The sequence below is a fragment of the Nycticebus coucang genome, chromosome 9, assembly GCF_027406575.1.
Source record: "Nycticebus coucang isolate mNycCou1 chromosome 9, mNycCou1.pri, whole genome shotgun sequence".
NCBI lineage: Eukaryota > Metazoa > Chordata > Mammalia > Primates > Lorisidae > Nycticebus > Nycticebus coucang.
This window is the reverse complement of record NC_069788.1, coordinates 110,425,272-110,444,878: the sequence shown is the minus strand read 5'-3', so window position 1 is coordinate 110,444,878 and position 19,607 is coordinate 110,425,272. Positions and strand designations below refer to the sequence as shown.

Below are 19,607 nucleotides of genomic sequence, written 5' to 3'. Positions count from 1 at the left end.
AGAAAAAAAAAAAAAGGAAGGCCGGGCTTGGTGGCTCACACCTGTAATCCTAGCCTTTAGTACTCTGGGAGGCAGAGGCGGTGGATTGTTTGAGCTCAGGAGTTCAGAGACCAGCTGGAGCAAAAGTGAGATCCCCATCTCTACTAAAAAGAGGATAAAACTACCAAGAGGATAGCTTGAGCCCAGTTTGAGGTTGCAGTGAGGTCTGACCCCACGAAACTTTAGCCTGAGGCAACAAAGAAACTCCATTTAAAACAATAAATAAATAAATAAAGAAGAGTAGACACCCTTGGTTTGTTCCTAATCTTAGGGAGAGGGAAAAAGCATTCTCCATGTGTGGGCCACCTCTTTGTAAAATTTTGTAATGAATATTTTGTAAATAAAGGTACATTTAGCTACAATTTCTCATTTCCCTTATGTATGGCTACTTAAGGGGCAACTTTTGGGACACCATGTATTACATGTGCTAGACCTTGAGAATACAAACCAAAAAAAGACACAGTCCCTGTTCTCAGGGAGTTGAACCTATTAGAGAGACACAGGCGCAAACAGTTCCATGCAACGTGACAGCACTATAACGCTGCGTATGCCCACGGGGCCCAGACGCGCTATCAGAGCGTGGGTCGGGGCACCGGACCATCACCCAGTTGCAGGGCCAGGAAGGAGGGACGCAACTTCTCCAATTAACCTCAGGTCATGGCGGGGAGACACAGAGACTTGCTGTTCCCATAGTAACAGGACTAGTCACGCTCTACCGGCCTGTCGGTCACTTCTAATCAGCATTGCTGTAGCCAAGAAAGGCCGCCCTGGTCCTCCAGTCCAGAAGGCGCCCAGACTCTGAACTGTAACTGAACAACCCGAGCCCCACGTCTCTGATTGGCTCTTGCAGATGGAGGGGGTGGGATGTGCCGGCGAGGGGCGTGGCCTGCCGCCTCTCAGACTTCTGTAAGTTCTTTCAGAGCGGAAGCCGACCTCGCTCGCCCCGGAAGTGCAAAGTCTGTTCCCTCGCCGGTGTAGCTTGCGCGGGTGAACAAGCGGCTGCTTTCAAGATGCCGGGAGCCGCAGCAAAGGGGTCAGAGTTGTCCGAGAGGATCGAGAGTTTCGTGGAGACCCTGAAGCGGGGCGGCGGGCAGCGAAGCTCAGAGGACATGGCTCGGGAGACTTTGGGGCTGCTGCGCCGAATCATCACCGACCACCGCTGGAGCAACGCTGGTGAGGCAGGCCTAGTTTCACCTGCGACCCCGGCCCCTTTCCATGCCCTGCTCCAAGGCCGAACGCTCCCAGGCCTCACACGTGCTGGCTCCGCTCACTCTATGTCTTTTGGACTGCAGGGGAGCTAATGGAGCTGATCCGCAGAGAGGGAAGGAGGATGACGGCCGCGCAGCCCTCCGAGACCACTGTAGGCAACATGGTGCGGAGAGTTCTTAAGATCATCCGGGAGGAGTATGGCAGGTCAGGCTCATGTAGCGCTTTGAGCCCTTATCCATGTTTGAGACTTTATTGTGGCTGAACAGCTCCTGTTATCTGTCTGACCACTTTTCCCCACCTCCCTCTGCTCTTTTTGCCTTCCTAGACTCCACGGACGCAATGACGAGAGTGATCAGCAGGAGTCCCTGCATAAGCTCTTGACATCCGGAGGCCTGAATGAAGATTTCAGCTTCCATTATGCCCAACTTCAGTCCAACATCATTGAGGCGATTAATGAGCTGCTAGTGGAGCTGGGTAAGAGCCCTGATCACTGGATAGACAGGACAGGCTGCAGACAAATAAGGGAACAAGAGCTCCTGGAAGTTGTTCATCAGCAGAGATGGGAGATTATCAACCTACTGGTTCTCAGAGGTTTGCCTTCCTTCCCGATTAGGAGATGTTGGAAGGTGGCAGGACTAAGGTAATTACCCCCTGAACTTTTTTTTTTTGGCAGAGACAGAGTCTCACTTTATCACCCTCAGTAGAGTGCTGTGGCATCACACAGTTCACAGTAACCTCCAACTCCTGGGCTTAGGTGATTCTCTTGCCCCAGCCTCCTGAGTAGCTGGGACTACAGGCGCCCACCACAACGCCCAGCTGTTTTTTTGTTGCAGTTTGGCAGGGCTGGGCTTGAACCCCTCACCCTTGGTATATGGGGCCAGAACCCTACCCACTGAGCAGCCCACCCCCTGAATTTTTACTTACAGACCAACCCTTTAGAGACTCCAGATGCACTGTGGCAGTGACTCTTATGAAGACAGAGTTTTATTTTCCTTTTAAAGGAAATGAAGTCACTAAAACTACAGTTGATATACCAGTCACTGAACTTCCTCTTGAATGTTTACACACACTTCTATACCAACTCCATCCCTCTGGTCTTTGTGACCCAAGAGATCAGCACATACTCATTATGATAAGAGGGTGAAGAAGCTGCTCCCAAATTCCTCCCCTGTTTGTCTCTTCTGGCCTCCCTCAGGTGAGATGTGATGACGGTTGACTTCAAGATGCCCGGAGCCACAGCAAAGGGGTCAGAGTTGTCCTTTTTGGAGGAAGAGTTCTCTTAAGGGGAAGCTCTGTTTATCCCATTCAGCACTTCAGGATTTCCCAGATTGCTATTTCTTGCCTGAATTTGTTGTCTTCTTTTTTGTTTTTGTTTTTTGAGACAGAGTTTCACTTTGTTGCCCTTGGTAGAGTGCCGTGACATCACAGCTCATAGCAACCTCAAACTCTTGGGCTTAAGCAATTCTGTTGCCTCAGTCCTCCCAAGGACTACAGGCATCTGCCACAATGCCCAGCTATTTTTAGAGATGAGGTCTCACTTTGGCTCAGGCTGGCCTCAAACCTGTGAGTTCAGGCAAGCCACCTGCTTCGGCCTCCCAGAGTGAATTTTTTTGTCTTCAAAATCAGTTATAAGGGGTGGCACCTGTGGCTCAAGGAGCAGGGCGCCGGCCCCATATACCATGGGTGGCAGGTTCAAGACCAGCCCCAGCCAAAACTGCAAAAAAAGAAGGAAAAAAAATCAGTTATAAGGAGCTATGTAGTGGCAGGAGGGGGTTGATGAGTAGGGGTGCTTCCAAGAAATAGGCAGAGAACTGGGGAGGTAGAAAATCCCAGAGGAGTGGGGCTTTTAAGAAATTATGACATTTCGGCGGTGCCTGTGGCTCAGTGAGTAGGGTACCGGCCCCATATACCAGAGGTGGCAGGTTCAAACCCAGCCCCGCCAAAAACTACAAAAACAAACAAACCAAAAAGAAATATGACATTTCATTTAAAACACAGCAAGCCTGCGATACCCAGGGTCTGCTGGTAGGAGTGTATATGAAGGGCAGATGTCCTTTTCCGTACTTTGGTCATGTCTGTTTGTGTTGTAGCATGGCAGCTTCACATTTTCCTTACAAAACTGTTCTTGTAGAAGGGACAACTGAGAACATTGCAGCCCAGGCCCTGGAACACATCCACTCCAATGAGGTGATCATGACCATTGGCTTCTCCCGAACAGTAGAGGCCTTCCTCAAAGAAGCTGCCCGAAAGAGGAAATTCCATGTCATTGTGGCAGAATGTGCTCCTTTTTGCCAGGTAGGGGGACTGCTGGGATTGCTAAGATAAAGGAAAAATAAATAGGGAATAAATGAGGGATGGGTGAGGCCGTACCAACTTTGAATTGGTAAGCAAGACACTGAGACATTGAGAAGATAAAGCAAAACATTAGAGGACTTTTCAGGTTGTCATCCTGCAAACATTCTTAAGCATTGGTTTAAGGAAGTTGGGTGAACTGCTGAGGCCAAAGAAAAGTAAATCTTTATTCTTTTAAAAATCAAAATGCCCTTGAAGATGACTGAGTGTTTGATCTGATCTCACTCAATCCTTAGGGTCTCAAAAAGGCAATAATGGGTCTTATAAAGGAAATATGGAAAACTGCCAGATGTAAAATACTGCGCAGGAGTTATCTTTTCAGCTAGCTTGATTATGCAAGCAAGCTGTATTTCCAGTTTTGTGGCTACTCTAGAGCTACTGTGGAGTATTATACATTTATTAGCTTCCCTTGGGCTTCTCTGAAGCTTATCAGAGCTACCATAGGAGAAAAGTGAGTTATCTGTTGGAAGTTGTATACTGGATATGCCCACATCACAGAATTCCCCAGATCCAGTTACATTTGAGAGCACTTTTCACTGTCTCTCACTCTTTCTACTAGCATTAGTCTTTCTGTCCTATTTCAGGGTCATGAAATGGCTGTCAATTTGTCCAAAGCAGGTATTGAGACAACTGTCATGACTGATGCTGCCATTTTTGCTGTTATGTCAAGAGTCAACAAGGTGGGTGTATTTGGAGTTATTGTGTTGAATTCATGAGGATTATACTTCTAAAATATTGTATTTTATCTCCTCCTATAATAGTCATGGTAAAGGAAGAGTTTCCAGCACCTTTTGGGAATCCATATTTAGGCCTTTTTAATTTATTAACTAAGTTCTTTTCACTGTTCCTCACATGGAGTAGCCTTTACATGTGATTAAAGCATTGAAAAGAATCAAATAAAGAAAAAAAAATCAAGAGCTAAGCCAGGAGTGTCATCAGCTAGGGATTGGCTACACAGCTCCCTCCTCATGTTCCATGAACTTGGCAGTGGTGGACAGTGAATGAAAAAGCTGGCTTCTCAGATGGGGTGGCATATGAATTTCCAGAAAATAGGGGGCAAATAGCAGTAGGTTTTGCAGTTCCTTGTCCCATTTTGCATTAATTCTTTTCTGAGTAATGCACTTTTCAGCTAGAACTTATACCGAATGAGCCTAGGATCTTTTCCCCTCTACTGCTCTGTGCCACTTCTGGATGCCAGGTCTGAGGCCTGAGCATTCAGCCTCCTATGGCTGTTGGCCCTTTCAAGGCTCTCCCCCTAGGGTGGCTGACAGTCTTCTTCCTGTTCCAAAGGTGATCATTGGCACAAAGACCATCCTGGCTAATGGTGCCCTGAGAGCGGTGACAGGAACTCACACTCTGGCACTGGCAGCAAAGCACCATTCCACCCCACTCATCGTCTGCGCACCGATGTTCAAACTCTCTCCACAGGTATGTCTGTCTGTCTCTAGAGGTAGCCAACAGAAAGAAGGAAGCCACAGTGTAGATTTGAACTCTGGGCCTCAACCTACTCATTCCGGGCCTCTTTTTGTCTGCATTTACTCAATGGATTAGATTTAGTGGAGGCTGGAGAGAGCTGCACAAATCTTGGTCCAGAAAAAACAATCAATAGTTATCATCTGCTGGCTTTAGGAAGTCAAAATTATGTCAGGACAATATGTAGTTGGGAAAGGCCCTTTGCTTACAATTGCTACCACTCCTTTTACCTTGACCGGTTTTGAAGATGCCAAGCAGGTTGAAACTAGGATCATAGAATCAGTTTTATTGGCCTTGTTCTAGGGCCTATCCTCTGTAGCCTGAATATAAGCAGTTACTAAGTGAAGAACCATTTCATCAGTGACAGAAGCTATTTGCTTTGAAAATATCAGCCTATTTATATGTGTCTTTTTTAAAAATTGAGATGAAATTCACATAACATACAATTAACCACTTTAAAATGTACAGTTCAGTGGTATTTAGTCCATTGACAGCATTGTGCAACCACCACTCTTTAGTTTAAAAACCTTTTCATCCCTGGAAAGCACCCTATACCCACTGAGCAATCATTCCTCATTCCTGCTTCTCTCCATCTCCTAATAACCGCTAATGTGCTTCCTGGCTCTGTGGATTTGTCTGTTTTGGATATTTTGCAGTTTTTTGTTGTTTTTTTTTGCAGTTTTGAGCCGGGGCTGGGTGTGAACCCACCACCTCCAGTACAGGGGGCCGCGCCCTACTCCTTTGAGCCACAGGCACCACCCTGGATATTTTGTATAAAAAGAATCATACAGTAAGAAGTCTTGGGCCAGGTTCAAATCTGCCACCCCTGGTGTATGTGGCTGGCTCCATAACCACTGTGCTACAGGTGCCAAGCCAGAGTGTCCTTTCTTTGAACCTGCCACCTCTGGTATATGGGGCTGGCACCCTACTACTTGAGCCACAGGTACCACCTGCCTTTTGGTTTTTATGAATAATGCTGCTATAAGCATTTGTGTGTAAGTTTTCGGTGTGGACATATTTTTTCATTTTTCTTGGGTATGTTATCTAGGCATGGAATTGCTAGGTCTCTGTTTTTTAAAACTTTTCCTAATATGTTTATTTAAAAAAAAACAAACAAACTTTTTTCTAGTTCCCCAATGAAGAAGATTCATTTCATAAGTTTGTGGCTCCTGAAGAAGTCCTGCCTTTCACAGAAGGTATAGAAGTTGCACGTGCGTGTATGTGTGTGTGTGTCTGTCTGTCTTGGGGTTTTGTGCATGCTTGTGTTTTGGTCTTTGTGTTGTTTTGGTGGTCAGGAGAATCGATTGAATACTGTTTGGGGTGTGTTTTTTTTTAATCATACTTCTTGTGGGGACTGTTTTCTTTAGCAGCTCAAAGTGCTTGTGGGACCTATCTGGTCCATGGTAATTTGTTCTAAGATTAATAGATTTTAGCAGAGTTACTGGGGCTATGGAGGGTTGGATCACCTGGCATTAACTAGATTTTCTTTGTGTATTATTTGAAATACAGGAATAATCAAGTGGGAAAATGTATCTGTTTCAGTTGTTGTAGGGAGTCATTTTGGTGAACTGACTGTCAAAAGAAGCAGGCTCTGAAATGTAGATTGTCTTGGGTGTTGGGGGTCCTTTTCTCTGGCTTCTAAAGACAGCAGCTCAGCTCCATGAGCCTGCTGCCTCATCGGCGGTCAAACTGGCCTTGTACCTGCTGAGAGGAAATGCCAGTGCTTGGGATCCTAATTCTTGGAAGTTGAATGACCTCATTTCTTTATTTAGACAATTCCTTGTTTAAGAAGTAATTATTAAGCACCAACTATGTATCCAGCACTATCCTAGGCACAAGAGATATAACAATGAATAAGAAAGGTAAAGCCCTATTCCTATAGAGCTTACATTCTGTGGAAGACGGATGAGTAAATGTCAGATCATGGGATATTTTAGGAAGAAATAATAGTAAGGGTGATGTGATAGAAAGTAGGTAGAGAGTAATTAACGTTGGGGGTCTTAAGGAGATTACATTTCAGCGGAGTCTTGAATGAGTGGAGCCCAGCACATGAATATCAAAGAAAGAGCTTTCCAGGTGCTGGTGCGAGGGCCTGAAATGGGTACGTGCCTAACCAGTTGGAGAAAGATGGCCATGTGGCCGGAAAGTAGGGAGTGGTGCGAATTGTAATTAATGTGGTATGGCAGGGAGTAGCCAGATCTTGAAGCTTGTAGTCCCAAGTTTGAATTTTATTTTAAGGACTATGCAAAGGCATTGGAGAGTTTTGTTGTTTTTTTTTTTGCAGTTTTTGGCGAGGGCTGGGTTTGAACCCACTACTTCTGCATATGGGGCTGGCGCCCCACCCCTTTGAGCTACAGGCGCTGCCCGGCATTGGAGAGTTCTAAGCAGGGAGTATTGTGATCTGAAGTTAAGCTTCCTTTCTGTGGATAGCTAGTATTCCTGTATTATCGAGCCTAGAATCTATATGCTATCTGAACTATTAGAGTAGGAGCCTCTGTTTTTTTCTTTAGCACATGTGCTTGCCTTTCAGGGGACATTCTGGAGAAGGTCAGCGTTCATTGCCCTGTGTTTGACTACGTCCCCCCAGAGCTCATTACCCTCTTTATCTCCAACATTGGTGGGAATGCACCATCCTACGTCTATCGCCTGATGAGTGAACTCTACCACCCTGATGATCATGTCCTATGACCACCACCTGTCCTAAGCAGAAATCGCTTGGGCAGACCCAGAACGGAGAGGAGATTTCAGTGCTGCTGCTGCAACGCATCTTTCTTTCTTTCTTTTTTTTTTTTTATTGGCTTTTTTATTTTATTTCCTTGCTTATTTTTTATTTCTTTACTTTTTTTTTTTTGTTGTTGAGACAGGGTCCCACCCTATGCCCCTGAGCAGAGTGCAGTGGGTGTGGTAGCTCACCACAACCTCAGACTCGGGCTGCGGGCACCCCTGCTGCCTCAGCCTCTGGAAGCCGCTGGGATTACAGGTGCTCACCGGGGCGCCCGGCTGGGTTTTTCCATTTTTTTCACGAGTCGGGGTCTCACTGTCACTCAGGCGAGTCTCGAACTCCTGAGCTCAAGCGATTCTCCCTCCTCAGCCTCCTACAGTGCTGGGATTACAGGCGTGAGCCACTGCGCCCGGCGCAATGCATCCTTCTTGCAGTGGGGGAATGAACAGGAGTCAACCTGGAAAAAGCCTTGATACTGTCACCTGCCCTTTTAGTCATCCCACAACAAGGCACACATCTAGGACTGTTTCTTGCCTTTCAGGCCTTAACAGAACAGCAGGACTTCACTTACTGATTTTGGAGTCTCTTAGTGACTGCGGCTGCATCTGTTTCAGGAACTTAAACTTTATGGTTCAATGGTGTGTTAAACTTAACACAGAGTACCTTGCTGGGATGCAGATTTTTGCTCAGAAATGGCTACCACACCTTTTCCTAGGCTGTGCCAATAAAAGCTACTTGAAGGTTCCTGAGTTGGTTTATTTTTTGTCCTGTTCTGATTGAACTGCTTGAAACAGCAGCAGCACGGTCCTTTTCGTGTTTTCATAGAGGGTGGTAATTAGAAAAGTCTAAAACATAGAAGAGTGGTTACCGAATGGAAATATTTATAGTTTCCTTTATAATTCACTGGAAAGGCCCGAACAACTTGTTAGTCTGAGAGAATGGTTCCAAAATCTCTGCAATCATCAGAATCAACTGGGAGCTTCACCTCAGATCTACTGCATCTGATCTCTGGGGAAGCGCCTGGGATGTGTGGAATGCTGCTCAGAAAAGGATCTTCTCAGGCACTGCTTATAGGACTATTAATTGGTATGACCTTAGAAGGTAGAACATTTACACTGTGGAACATTATGTAGACAAGGCAACAGAAGTTTCAAAAGGGTGGTTTGAGGGTAGTATCTGGATTAAAGACATTTTTAGCTGATTCATCCTGTATTTAATATGAATTAGTTCCTGTTATTTAAAAATCTGTACATTATGGCTGGGCATGATAGTCACACCTGTAATTTCAGCATTTTGGGAGGCACACACAGTGAGGCCCTATCTATACCTGTTTTCTTTGTTTAATCTTTTTTTTTTTTCTTTTTTCTTTTTTTTTTTTTTCATATGGGACCAGCACCCTACTTCTTGAGCCACAGGCGCCGCCCTCTTTTTTTTTTTTATTGCAGTTTGGCGGGGACCGGGTTCGAACCCGCCACCCTTGGCATATGGGACTGGTGCCCTACCCACTGAGCCACAGGCGCCGCCCATCTTTTTTTTTTTTCTTTTGAGACAGAGTCTCACTCTATGGCCCCAGGGTAAAGTGCCATGGCATCAGTTCACAGCAACCTCAGTCTCTTGGGCTCAAGAGATCTTGCCTTAGCCTCCTGAGTAGCTGGGACTACAGGTGTGCACCACCACACCCAGCTAGTTTTTCTACTCTTAGTAGAGACAAGGGTCTCGCTCTTGCTCAAGCTGATCTGGAACTCGTGAGCTTGGGCAATCCTGCCTTGGCCTCCCAGTGCTAGGATTACAGGCATAAGTGAGCCATAGCACTGGGGATGAGACCCAGTCTCTTTAAAAAAAAAGGAGAAAGGGCGGCGCCTGTGGCTCAGCGAGTAGGGCGCCGGCCCCACATGCCGAGGGTGGCGGGTTCAAACCCAACCCCGGTCAAACTGCAACAACAACAACAACAAAAAAAAAAAATAGCCGGGCGTTGTGGCGGGCGCCTGTAGTCCCAGCTACTAGGGAGGCTGAGGCAAGAGAATCGCGGAAGCCCAGGAGTTAGAGGTTGCTGTGAGCCGTGTGACGCCACGGCACTCTACCCGAGGGCGGTACAGTGAGACTCTGTCTCTACAAAAAAAAAAAAAAAAAAAAGGAGAAAAAAATCTGGGCAGCACCTGAGGCTCAAAGGAGTAGGGCGCCGGCCCCATATTGCCAGAGGTGGCAGGTTCAAACCCAGCCCTGGCCAAAAAACGCAAAAAAAAAGAAAGACAGAAAAATCTGTAAAATACTGGGTTTATTGCTTTTCTTAAAAACTCAGATTTGGCATGTCTCAGTCCACATTGTCAAGCGGGTAGCATCTGATTCCATTAGGTGGAAAACACCCAGTTTACTGTGGTTCCTACCAGATCCATTTTACATGTTTATATTACCTGCCTAACCCCTGTAGATATTTGCATCATGACCCTTGTGTTAAAAGATTGGGGCAGATTTGGGCTGGACACAGTGGTTCATGCCTGTAATCCTAGTACTGTGGGAGACTGAAGCTGGTAGATTGTCTGAGCTTACTAGTTTGAGACCAGCCTGAGCCAGAGTGAGACTTCATCTCTAAAAAAATAGCTGGGCATGGTGGGCTCTTGTAGTCCCAGCTACTTGGGCAGCTGAAACAGAGAATCACTTGAGCCCAAGAGTTTAAAGTTGCTGTGAGCTGTGATGCTATGGCACTCTACTGGGAGCAACAAAGTGAGACTGTCTCCAAAAAAAAAAAAAAAGAATGGGGTAGATTTGCAAGGAGATTCATTTTTATATTCTGTTGGCTAAAAATAACCTGGAAAAAAGCTGTAGAGCAATATGCATATGACCCTATTTCATTAAATGTACACGGGAAAGTTTAAGAGTATAACACTAAACAGTGGCAAGAAGGGGGATATCTAGTTCTATTCGTAATGTGTTAGTAATCTGTAGTTTTTACCTAAAGTGTGGGCCTGATGGTCTAGATGATTTGCCATGTTCAGAAACTAGTGATCCAAAGCAGAGAAACCCAGGGTGCCTGTCACAGGGCTGGCCTCTTCCCCCTGCAGCAGTGTCTGTGGATAGGAGCACTGAGAGTCTGCACTTGTAACAAGCACCTGCAGGGTTAAACAGGTGTTGATGTTTTTTTTTTTTTTAATTTTTTAAAAATTTTCTTTTCCTTTTTCTTTTTTTTTTTTTTTTTGAGACAGTCTCACTTTGTCGCCTTTGGTAGAGTGCTGTGATGTCACAGCTCACAGCAACCTCAAACTCTTGGGCTTAAGCGATTCTCTTGCCTCAGCCTCCCAAGTAGGTGGGCCTACAGGCACCCGCCACAATGTCCTTCTATTTTTTTGTTGTAGTTGTCATTGTTGTTTGGCAGGCTGAGGCCGGGCTCCTGTCAGCCCTGGTATATGTGGCCAGCACCTTAAGCCATGAGCTACAGGCTCTGAGCCTTAAGAGGTGATTTGAAACCACTTTTTGGTAAACACTGGTCAGAGGTAGATTTTAAGAGAAAGGCCTCACCTCTTTCCTATGTATTTAAGACAGATCTTTTTGCCTTAGGCCTCTTGTTTTCCTGAGGGAAAAAACAAGACTGAAGAGAGTCAGAATTTAAGACTGACCTAAAAGCTGTGTGACTCGGAAGAGCCTGACTCACGTAGGCCTCAGTCTGCCGCTTATTTCTTAAAGCATCTAAGACCCCATGCTTTCTCAGTGAAGTGTCTTGTAGCTACCAATTACAAGCAATTGTCTCCTGCAAAGGCACCAATTCTAGCAACAACTCACTTGGGTACAATTGTGTGGTTTGGAGTAAAAGCGGCAGTGAAGCAAGGAACTTAGGTCTGTTCTTGGCTCCAAAAATGCTTTATGATACTTGTCCTTTGTGCATCTTAGTCTCTGTGTCTAAAATTAGCAGCAGCACCCTTCCCAGCTATGGGAAGCTGACGGGTAGAAGGGCAGCAGCTCTGTCTCCGGCCAGCTTTACCCCGCCTAGAAGAGAAGAACTGCAGGCATGCATATTCTTCAGAATCTTTATTACCCCAATTAAGAAAAACTCCAAAAAGCTCATCTTCCTAATTCCCTCTCCCTCTGTTCCTATTCGAAGAGGGGTAAATATTGGGACGAGAACTTGAACTAAACAGAATGATCCCTGCCAACTCACTACCTGTCAGCCTGTTTGAGAAAACCTCTTGCAGCTTGGAGAGGAACTAGGATTCCATGGATGTGATAGTCTTCCTGAATATGCTAAGTAGACCAACTTAGATAACATAATGCAGTTTGTAAGACACTTTTCCCACGGTTTCTATCTTCCAGTTTGGGCAAAGGGCAGGAAAGGCACAGTTCTTGGAACTCAAAGCAGGAACAGAAATGCCTAATTTAGCCTCAGAAGAGAAGTCTTTGAAAAATGCTGTACCAAGAAAAACTGAAGTGTAAAATGATACCTCAAAGAAATCAGTGCGGGTACCCAAAGGATCCTAAGTTCCACAGATGTGCTTCAAAACCATTTCACAAAGCAATCTGTTGCATCTGTCTTTGGGGCAACAAAGGCCGCTAGTGTACTACTTCCACCGCGGAGCTACGTGACTAATACTGCGTATGTAGAACTCAGTACATCAGAACCACTGTGCTGTAAAGATCACACCAGATGGTGAGGCGAGGCCCCATGCTACCCACCTATCCTCGCAAAAACTCCCTCTGCAGACATGCACCTAGTTGACACAAAAGAGCTATTTTGAAATGCGGTTTAGAAGTGTTTTATATCTGGCTGACTTTGCTTTGAATTATTCTTTCATTGACCAAACAGCTGTTCCAGGATATTGCACAATGGCACGGCAATTATTATTAATAAAGAGCTATAGTCTAAGCTTCCAGTCTCTGTATCACCCACACAATGGAGTGCAGGCCTTGAGCCTAAGTGCTTGATGTTTATATTAAACACTGGGCTGAAGAGAAGGATCCTTCCAGTAGTGTTTTTTCAGGCATGTTACATTTAGGATTAAGACCTGCCTACAGAAGAAGCTACTTAGTGGTAAAGAAGCAAAAACTTGACAAGATTCCTAAAATTCACAATTTACATGTAAAATTCTATAATTGTGTTACGTAACAGTAAACTACTAATAGTAGTAGGTAACTCCAGACCATCTCTTTTTAGTTTATTTGTTTGGATCACTGTAAGACAGTTCTTACTTTTTTTTTTGAAACAAAGTCCCACTTTGTCGCCTTTGGTAGAGTGTCATGGCGTCACAGCTCATAGCAACCTCTAACTTCTGGGCTTAAGCAATCCTCTTGCCTCAGCCTCCCGAGTAGCTAGGACTACAGGTGCCCATCACAATGCCCGGCTATTTTTAGAAATGGGGTCTTGCTTTGGCTCAGGCTGGTCTTAAACCTGTGACTCAGGCAATCCACCCACCTCGGCCTCCCAAGTGCTGGGATTACAGGCATGAGCCACGGTGCCTGGCCTTTTCTTGTTTTTGAAGTAAACAAGAGCAAGTGTCAGGCTAGGCTGGTCCAATTCCACTTCCACAGGCTGCTGCTGGAGTCAGGCTAGCTCCTGCCTCCATAGATTACAGGAAGTGAGAGACTCATTCCCACAAGCGCTGATCAGGTTCCCTGAAGTGTGTCAGAGGTTTCTAGATAAGACTGAGTGCTCTGTAGTGGACAGGCATGGGATGAAAATGACCCAAGGGTCAGAACAACCATAAGCCATATGATAACCTCTATTTTCTTTCCTTTTCTTTTTTTTAAATTTTATTTATTTTTTTTGTAGGTATTTATATTTTTTAATTTTTTTTATTATTTTTTATTAAATCATAGCTGTGTACATTGATATGATCATGGGGCATCATTCACTAGCTTTTTTAAATTTTATTTATTTATTTATTTTTTAGACAAAGCCTCAAGCTGTCGCCCTGGGTAGAGTGCTGTGGCATCACAGCTCACAGCAACCTCCAACTCCTGGGCTCAAGTGATTCTCCTGCCTCTGCCTCCCAAGTAGCTGGGACTATAGGTGCCTGCCACAACGCCCAACTATTTTTTGGATGCAGCCGTCATTGCTGTTTGGCGGGCCAGGGCTGGATTCAAACCTGCCAGCTCTGGTGTATGTGGCTAGCGCCTTAGCCGCTTGAGCCAACCTCTATTTTCTTTATAGCCCCCACACTGAATGATGGCTAAATGAATGAGTAGAGGGAAGGAAGGAAGAAGGAAAGAGGGTTTATTTGGTGCAGATTATTCAGCATTTTGGTTTCCCAGACCTCCTTCTTTTCCCCTCTTACGGCCCTACTTTTTTGCTGTCTCACTATTGATGGGCAACTTTAGTTGAGAAAGGCAAAAATAGACATATCTAGTGGCCAACATACTGGTCAGTTCTCTTTGTTAGCCTGCTTTGGTAAGGGCTTTACAGAATGGGTGGCCCTCCTGGTGGAAACGGAGTGAGTCTGGTCCTGGGTGCCAGAAACTGCTCTCTTCAGTCAGCTGTGCTGCAACTGGCTCCCAGCAGAAGCTTCAGCTGGGCTGGCTTGTCAGGCCCTCTAGGAACTCAGGAGCTCACCTAGAGTTCTCACTTGGCAGTGCTTCCTCAGCACCCCACACATCTCTGGAACTTGGTCTTGGGTGCCCTCCTGCTCTCCCCGTTTGGCTTGCCTTGGTTTTTTCACCATCTGTTGTGTCCAAATGCCAGCTGTTCATTTGTGTCTGCCCTCTGATTGCTGGAACCACTCCATTCACACTGCTAATGGAGTTCCAGATCCCCAGCGAGGCTCTGGACCTTGCCCGAGCCCCTGCTGGCTCTCCCTGCATTCTAGCCTACACTCCATGCTTGGCCTTAAACTCTGCTGCTGCCAGCTCCTACTGCCACCGATAGTCTTAACTCTGACTGGGACTGTCACCTCCTCCTATGACTCAGTGATCCCTAAGCCTATATGAAATTACTGTAGTCTATCAGATTCCTTGTCTCTCTTCCTGACTAAAGTTAAGTCTCTTAAAAGTAGAGACAGCCATATGTGCCTTTTTAAATAAAGTTTTGATGTTACCAAAAAAAGGACCTCTCAAGAATGGCTGCATTTCACATCTCATCTCTCAAGTTTTACTCTAAGTTACAAAAGCCTCCACCACCCAGAATCTAATAAAGTGGAACCACCAAGGTTACAAATTAACGAATTCCTAAGAAATTAAAACTACATGATAAGGGACAGCATGGGATACAGGAAAAAGGTGTGCCATTTGAAGTCACACAGACTTGGGGGTGAATTTTGGCTCTCACAGCCAGGTGCTCAGCAAACCAAGTAACATCTCTGAGCCCCAGTTTGTGTAGCAGCCTCCTCAGAAAATTGTAAAGAGAAATAACCATTCTAGACAAAGCACTGGGTATACAGTAATCCCTCAAGAATAACTATTATTCTTGCTACTGAACCCAGAAAACTTGGATACCATCTTAGGTTTAACACTTATTAGCTGTGTGATCTTAGACAAATTGCTTAATATTTTTCAGCCTTAGTTTTCTCCTTTGTAAAATGGGGAGAAAAATACCATCATATCTTAGGGGTTGTCAAGAAATTCAAATAACAGGCTGGGCACGGTGGCTTACACCTGTTAATTCTAGCGCTTTGGGAGGCCGAGGCAGGTGGATTGCTAGAGCTCATGAGTACGAGACCAGCCTGAGAAAAAGGGAGACCTTGTCTCTTCTAAAAATAGAAAAACTGAGACAAGAGGATTGCTTGAGCCCAAGAGTTGGAGGTTGCTGTGAGCTATGATGCCATGGCACTACCCAGGGCAACAGCTTGACACTGTGTTAAAAAAAAAAAAAAGAAATTCAAATAACATAAGGTATGTGGAAAATTATTTTGTAAACTTCTGAATAACACATAGGCGTTAATGATTACTATCATGGTGCTAGAAAATGAAATATAGAAGATATTAAAATATATGCCTTTTATGGCACATGACTTAAAACAAAACAGAACAAAATAAAACCCTAAGGCGGTGCCTGTGGCTCAGTGAGCAGGGCACCGGCCCCATATACCAAGGGTGGCGGGTTCAAACCCAGCCCCGGCCAAACTGCACCACCAACAAAAAAAATAGCTGGGCGTTGTGGCGGGCGCCTGTAGTCCCAGCTACTTGGGAGGCTGAGGCAGGAGAATCGCCTAGGCCCAGGAATTGGAGGTTGCTGTGAGCTGTGTGATGCCACGGCACTCTACCGAGGGCAATAAAGTGAAACTCTGTCTCTACAAAAAAAAAAAAAAAAAAACCCTAATAGGTGATAAAAGTAATCTATAAGATATTTTTGGCTAATAGGTTGTTTTTATGCTGATGTATGCTACAGAGCTTATAAATTATTAAAATAGGATAATTATCTCTTACATTGCTTAAGTCAGTCTTAGTTATATAATTTATGACGAATTTTTTCTAATCCTCTCTACTCTCAAGAAAAAAGTAGTTTGGGCTTGGCATCTTTGCTTAGTGATTAGGGCGCCGGCCACATACACCAAGGCTGGTGGGTTTGAGCCCAGCCCAGGCCTGCTAAACAACAATGACAATTACAACAAAAAAACAGCCGGGTGTTGTGGTGGGCGCCTGTAATCCCAGCTACTTGGGAGGCTAAGGCAAGAGGATAGCTTGAGACCAAGAGTTGGAGGTTGCTGTGAGCTATGATGCCATAGCACTCTACCAAAGGGGACAGAGTGAGACCGTCTACAAAAAACAACCAAAAAAACCCTCCCAGGACAGTATCTCTGGAGAGTGGAGGCAGTGGACCAAGATGTGCTGCCCCCTTGGGCCTGGAGGCAGAGCCCCTGACAGCCTTGCAAAGGCTCTGAAAATACTATCCTTCCTAAGGTCATCTCCCAGTCTAAAACCCCACTTATATGCATTTAGGAGAATAAAGGTCATTTAGAATGCGGTGCCTATTCTTCAGTGTTCCAATTACATCACTCCACAAGGATCCCCTTGAAAGTGAATGCAGATTTCCCCTGGACTTTCTCTGGGGAGAATGCAGAACACTAATGAATGCAGAACTTTCATTGCTCCTGTAAGATTCACTCCAGGGTTGCTGGCAGATGAGCTTTTCTTCCATGAGCACAACTTAGTTTCGTATTAAAACATGAGGAAAACCGTTCCATTGATATAAAGCCATTTGCAGCAGCCTGGCCAGGAAATAAAAAAGTGGAAATTCTCATTGCATCATCTTACTAATTGTATAGCACCCAGTCACAGTAAACATTACCAGCTGGTTTGGGCTGGGTTTTTTCCCTCCTATGCGCCTTTAGTCTACTTAGTCCTATTAACGATGAATCAAGTCCTCTGAAAAGGTGGGGAAAGTACAGATTGAGAGTAGCATAATAAGCATTTGCAGAAAGATCTGTTGTCTCAAGTGAAATTATAAGGCCATTAGATTGGCATAATGTAATGAAACCAAGATACCATTTGAACAGGACCAAGAACCCTTGTCTACTGAAAGAAAATAAAAGATGTGGAACATTCCAGGTTAGGATGAAAAAATAATGCTGCATTTTGATATGATAATTGCTTTCATGTAAAAAAAAAAATTTTTTTTTAAACAGAGTCTCACTTTGTCACCCTGGGTAGAATGCTGTGGCATCTAAGCTCACAGCAATGTCCAACTCTTGGGCTTAAGCAATTCTCTTGCCTAAACCTCCCAAGTAGCTGGGACTACAGGTACCCGCCACAATGCCTGGCTATTTTTTAGAGATAGGGTCTCGCTCTTGCTCAGGCTGGTCTCCAACTCGTGAGCTCAAGCAATCCACCTGCCTCAGCCACCCATAAAGAATTACTTTATAACGTAAAAATATATATTTTTAAAAACTCATAGTACTTTCACCATTTTGCTGGTTTGAGATGTGAACATCAGTCTCTCAGTATTGAAAGAGGCAATTAAACAAAACAAAAAACCGAAACAGGACTTTGAATTTTCTCTGTTCTATCCTTGCTCTTGTTATCAATAGTTTTATCTCTAAAATAATTTAACTAAAAGACTGATGGAAAACCTCAGGAAATGTTTTCCTTGAGAGCAGAGAAACTCGCTAAGGCTGAGATCTGGCATGTGAAGTAGTGGCAGCACAAAGTACAGGAGACAGAAGGGAAAGGGGGACCGGTGGAAAACCCTGGGGGCGGTCTGGGGATGCAGACTGTCCAAAGTCACACACACACAGATTTGGATGTTGGAAAGAACTACACAAAAACAAAAGCCACACACCTCAAATACAAACCAACCAATCAGACAATTAATCATTAAATTTTAACATTAAATAAGTTACAAAAGGTAGATAGTATATGGCAACTTCCTAAGCCCATGGATGCAGATAAATGAATTGTCTTTAAACTCAAGTTCCAGCTGCTATTCAGCTGTGGAGGGATCATCTGCTCAAGAAAGACTAACATGAAGGGCCCGGCCAACTTGAAGGTGCTTGAGTGCCCTGGGCTGACTCAGTCTACGCCATGCTGGTACATGCTAGTCCTGCTCTCTGCACGCAGCATCCCTTTGGTTCCTTGCAGATTAGTAATTCTGTTCTCATGGTGGCTCACAAGGGGGCACGGATTGCTGCAGGCTCTGCCTTGTATCACATCCTGCTTTTCCAAAGAGATGCCAAGCTTGGACCATCTTACGAAGTTTAGCAAGATTGGGTTTAATCTATGGGAAGAAAAAGAGTAACTTTAATTAGCAATGAAAAGCCAGGTAGCATACAAATATTTCTAAAGTATGGCTGTCCAGATCTGTTTAGAGTTCTAATTTCTGGATTCAGAAAAGACTGTAGACTTTTTTTTTTAGGTTATAGTTTTAGAATCAGAAGGACCAGATTTGCATCTCTCCAGCAATGGAGACACAGGTTTTCTTGTTTTTTGTTTGTCATGTGAAATAGAGTTTTTAATGGAGTAAAATCAACAGGAGGAGTCAGAAAACATTAGTATTTGAAAACTCCATTTCAGAAAACACTTTATGTTGATTAGCAGGAAAGGTAAGCAAAAGACTAGATTTTGGTTTAGGCAAGGTAGCTCATACCTGTAATCCCAGTACTCTGGGAGACCAAGGTGGAAGGATCCCTTGAGCTCAGGAGTTCAAGACTAGCCTGATCAAAGTGAGACCCTGTCTCTACTAAAAATAGAAAAATGAGCTGGGCATTGTGGCAGGCGCTATAGTCCCAGCTACTTGGGAGGCTGAGGAAGGAGGATCACTTGAGCCCAGGAGTCTGAGGTTGCTGTGAGCTAGGCTGAGGTCAAGGCACTCTAGCCTGGGCAACAGAGTGAGACTCTGTCTCAAAAAAAAAAAAAAAAGATTTTGGAAAGCAGCAACTTGGACATTCCTATTATGCTTTTCATGTTCTCTTTCATTTAAGATTATAACATGGACAGAAGATGTTCTTAATTTAAACCACTCTGTGCCTTTATTGCATTTATCCACATCACTGTTTGTGGGCTGCTGAGTAATCAGGGCCAGAGAGTGATGTGGACATCTCCTAAGTTTGGTTTCCTGCCTGGAGATCCTTAAGTCTTGGAAAAGGCTAGCTATGGTCACAGGTCACCACTTCCAGCAGGCATTGTCAAGAAACTGGATGTTTAAGCTATGCTTTGCCAACAGTGAACTCGCTGTGAACTACATCTCACTGAACCTGGAGCTAGCAGGCAACACACTGTGTGGAATACATCAGTCTGTACAAGCTTAAAATGCAAGGCCAGTATGTGGATAATCTGATGGTTCAGTCTAAGCTCCATTTTGAATCTGAGCTGAAAATAAATGGGTAAGGCTTCATGTGAAACTTCCAGTGTGTATTTTTCAAAACTCCTACTTTGGGAAGGATTAAGACATAGTAGGAAC

General features: G+C 44.6%; 2 protein-coding genes across 7 annotated transcripts in view; one reads left to right on the top strand and one right to left on the bottom strand.

Moving 5' to 3' along the window:
* Window positions 1-978: 978 nt before the first annotated feature.
* Window positions 979-8,540, top strand: EIF2B2 (eukaryotic translation initiation factor 2B subunit beta). The gene is made up of 8 exons (XM_053602415.1): window positions 979-1,212; window positions 1,332-1,452; window positions 1,574-1,722; window positions 3,380-3,543; window positions 4,185-4,280; window positions 4,891-5,028; window positions 6,203-6,269; window positions 7,604-8,540. Exons 1-8 carry the CDS (start codon window positions 1,050-1,052, stop codon window positions 7,759-7,761), a joined length of 1,056 nt encoding a protein of 351 aa, XP_053458390.1. The 5' UTR covers window positions 979-1,049; the 3' UTR covers window positions 7,762-8,540.
* An 8,799-nt stretch (window positions 8,541-17,339) lies between these two features.
* MLH3 (mutL homolog 3) overlaps window positions 17,340-19,607 on the bottom strand; it is a 59,810-nt gene continuing 57,542 nt past the window's right edge. For all 6 annotated transcript variants that reach the window (XM_053602403.1, XM_053602401.1, XM_053602404.1 and 3 more), the window contains one exon: window positions 17,340-18,425. In XM_053602403.1, the coding sequence (XP_053458378.1) occupies window positions 18,306-18,425 (120 nt within the window). In that variant the 3' untranslated portion in view covers window positions 17,340-18,305. The remainder of the gene's footprint in view (window positions 18,426-19,607) is intronic.

What these genes read in the sequence shown, in the direction of transcription:
- EIF2B2 (XM_053602415.1), top strand. Translation starts at nt 1,050, where the DNA reads ATGCCGGGAGCCGCAGCAAAGGGGTCAGAGTTGTCCGAGAGGATCGAG. An exon ending in CCACCGCTGGAGCAACGCTG is followed by an intron (nt 1,213 to 1,331) that starts GTGAGGCAGGCC and finishes TTTGGACTGCAG; the next exon opens with GGGAGCTAATGGAGCTGATC. An exon ending in AGTCCTGCCTTTCACAGAAG is followed by an intron (nt 6,270 to 7,603) that starts GTATAGAAGTTG and finishes CTTGCCTTTCAG; the next exon opens with GGGACATTCTGGAGAAGGTC.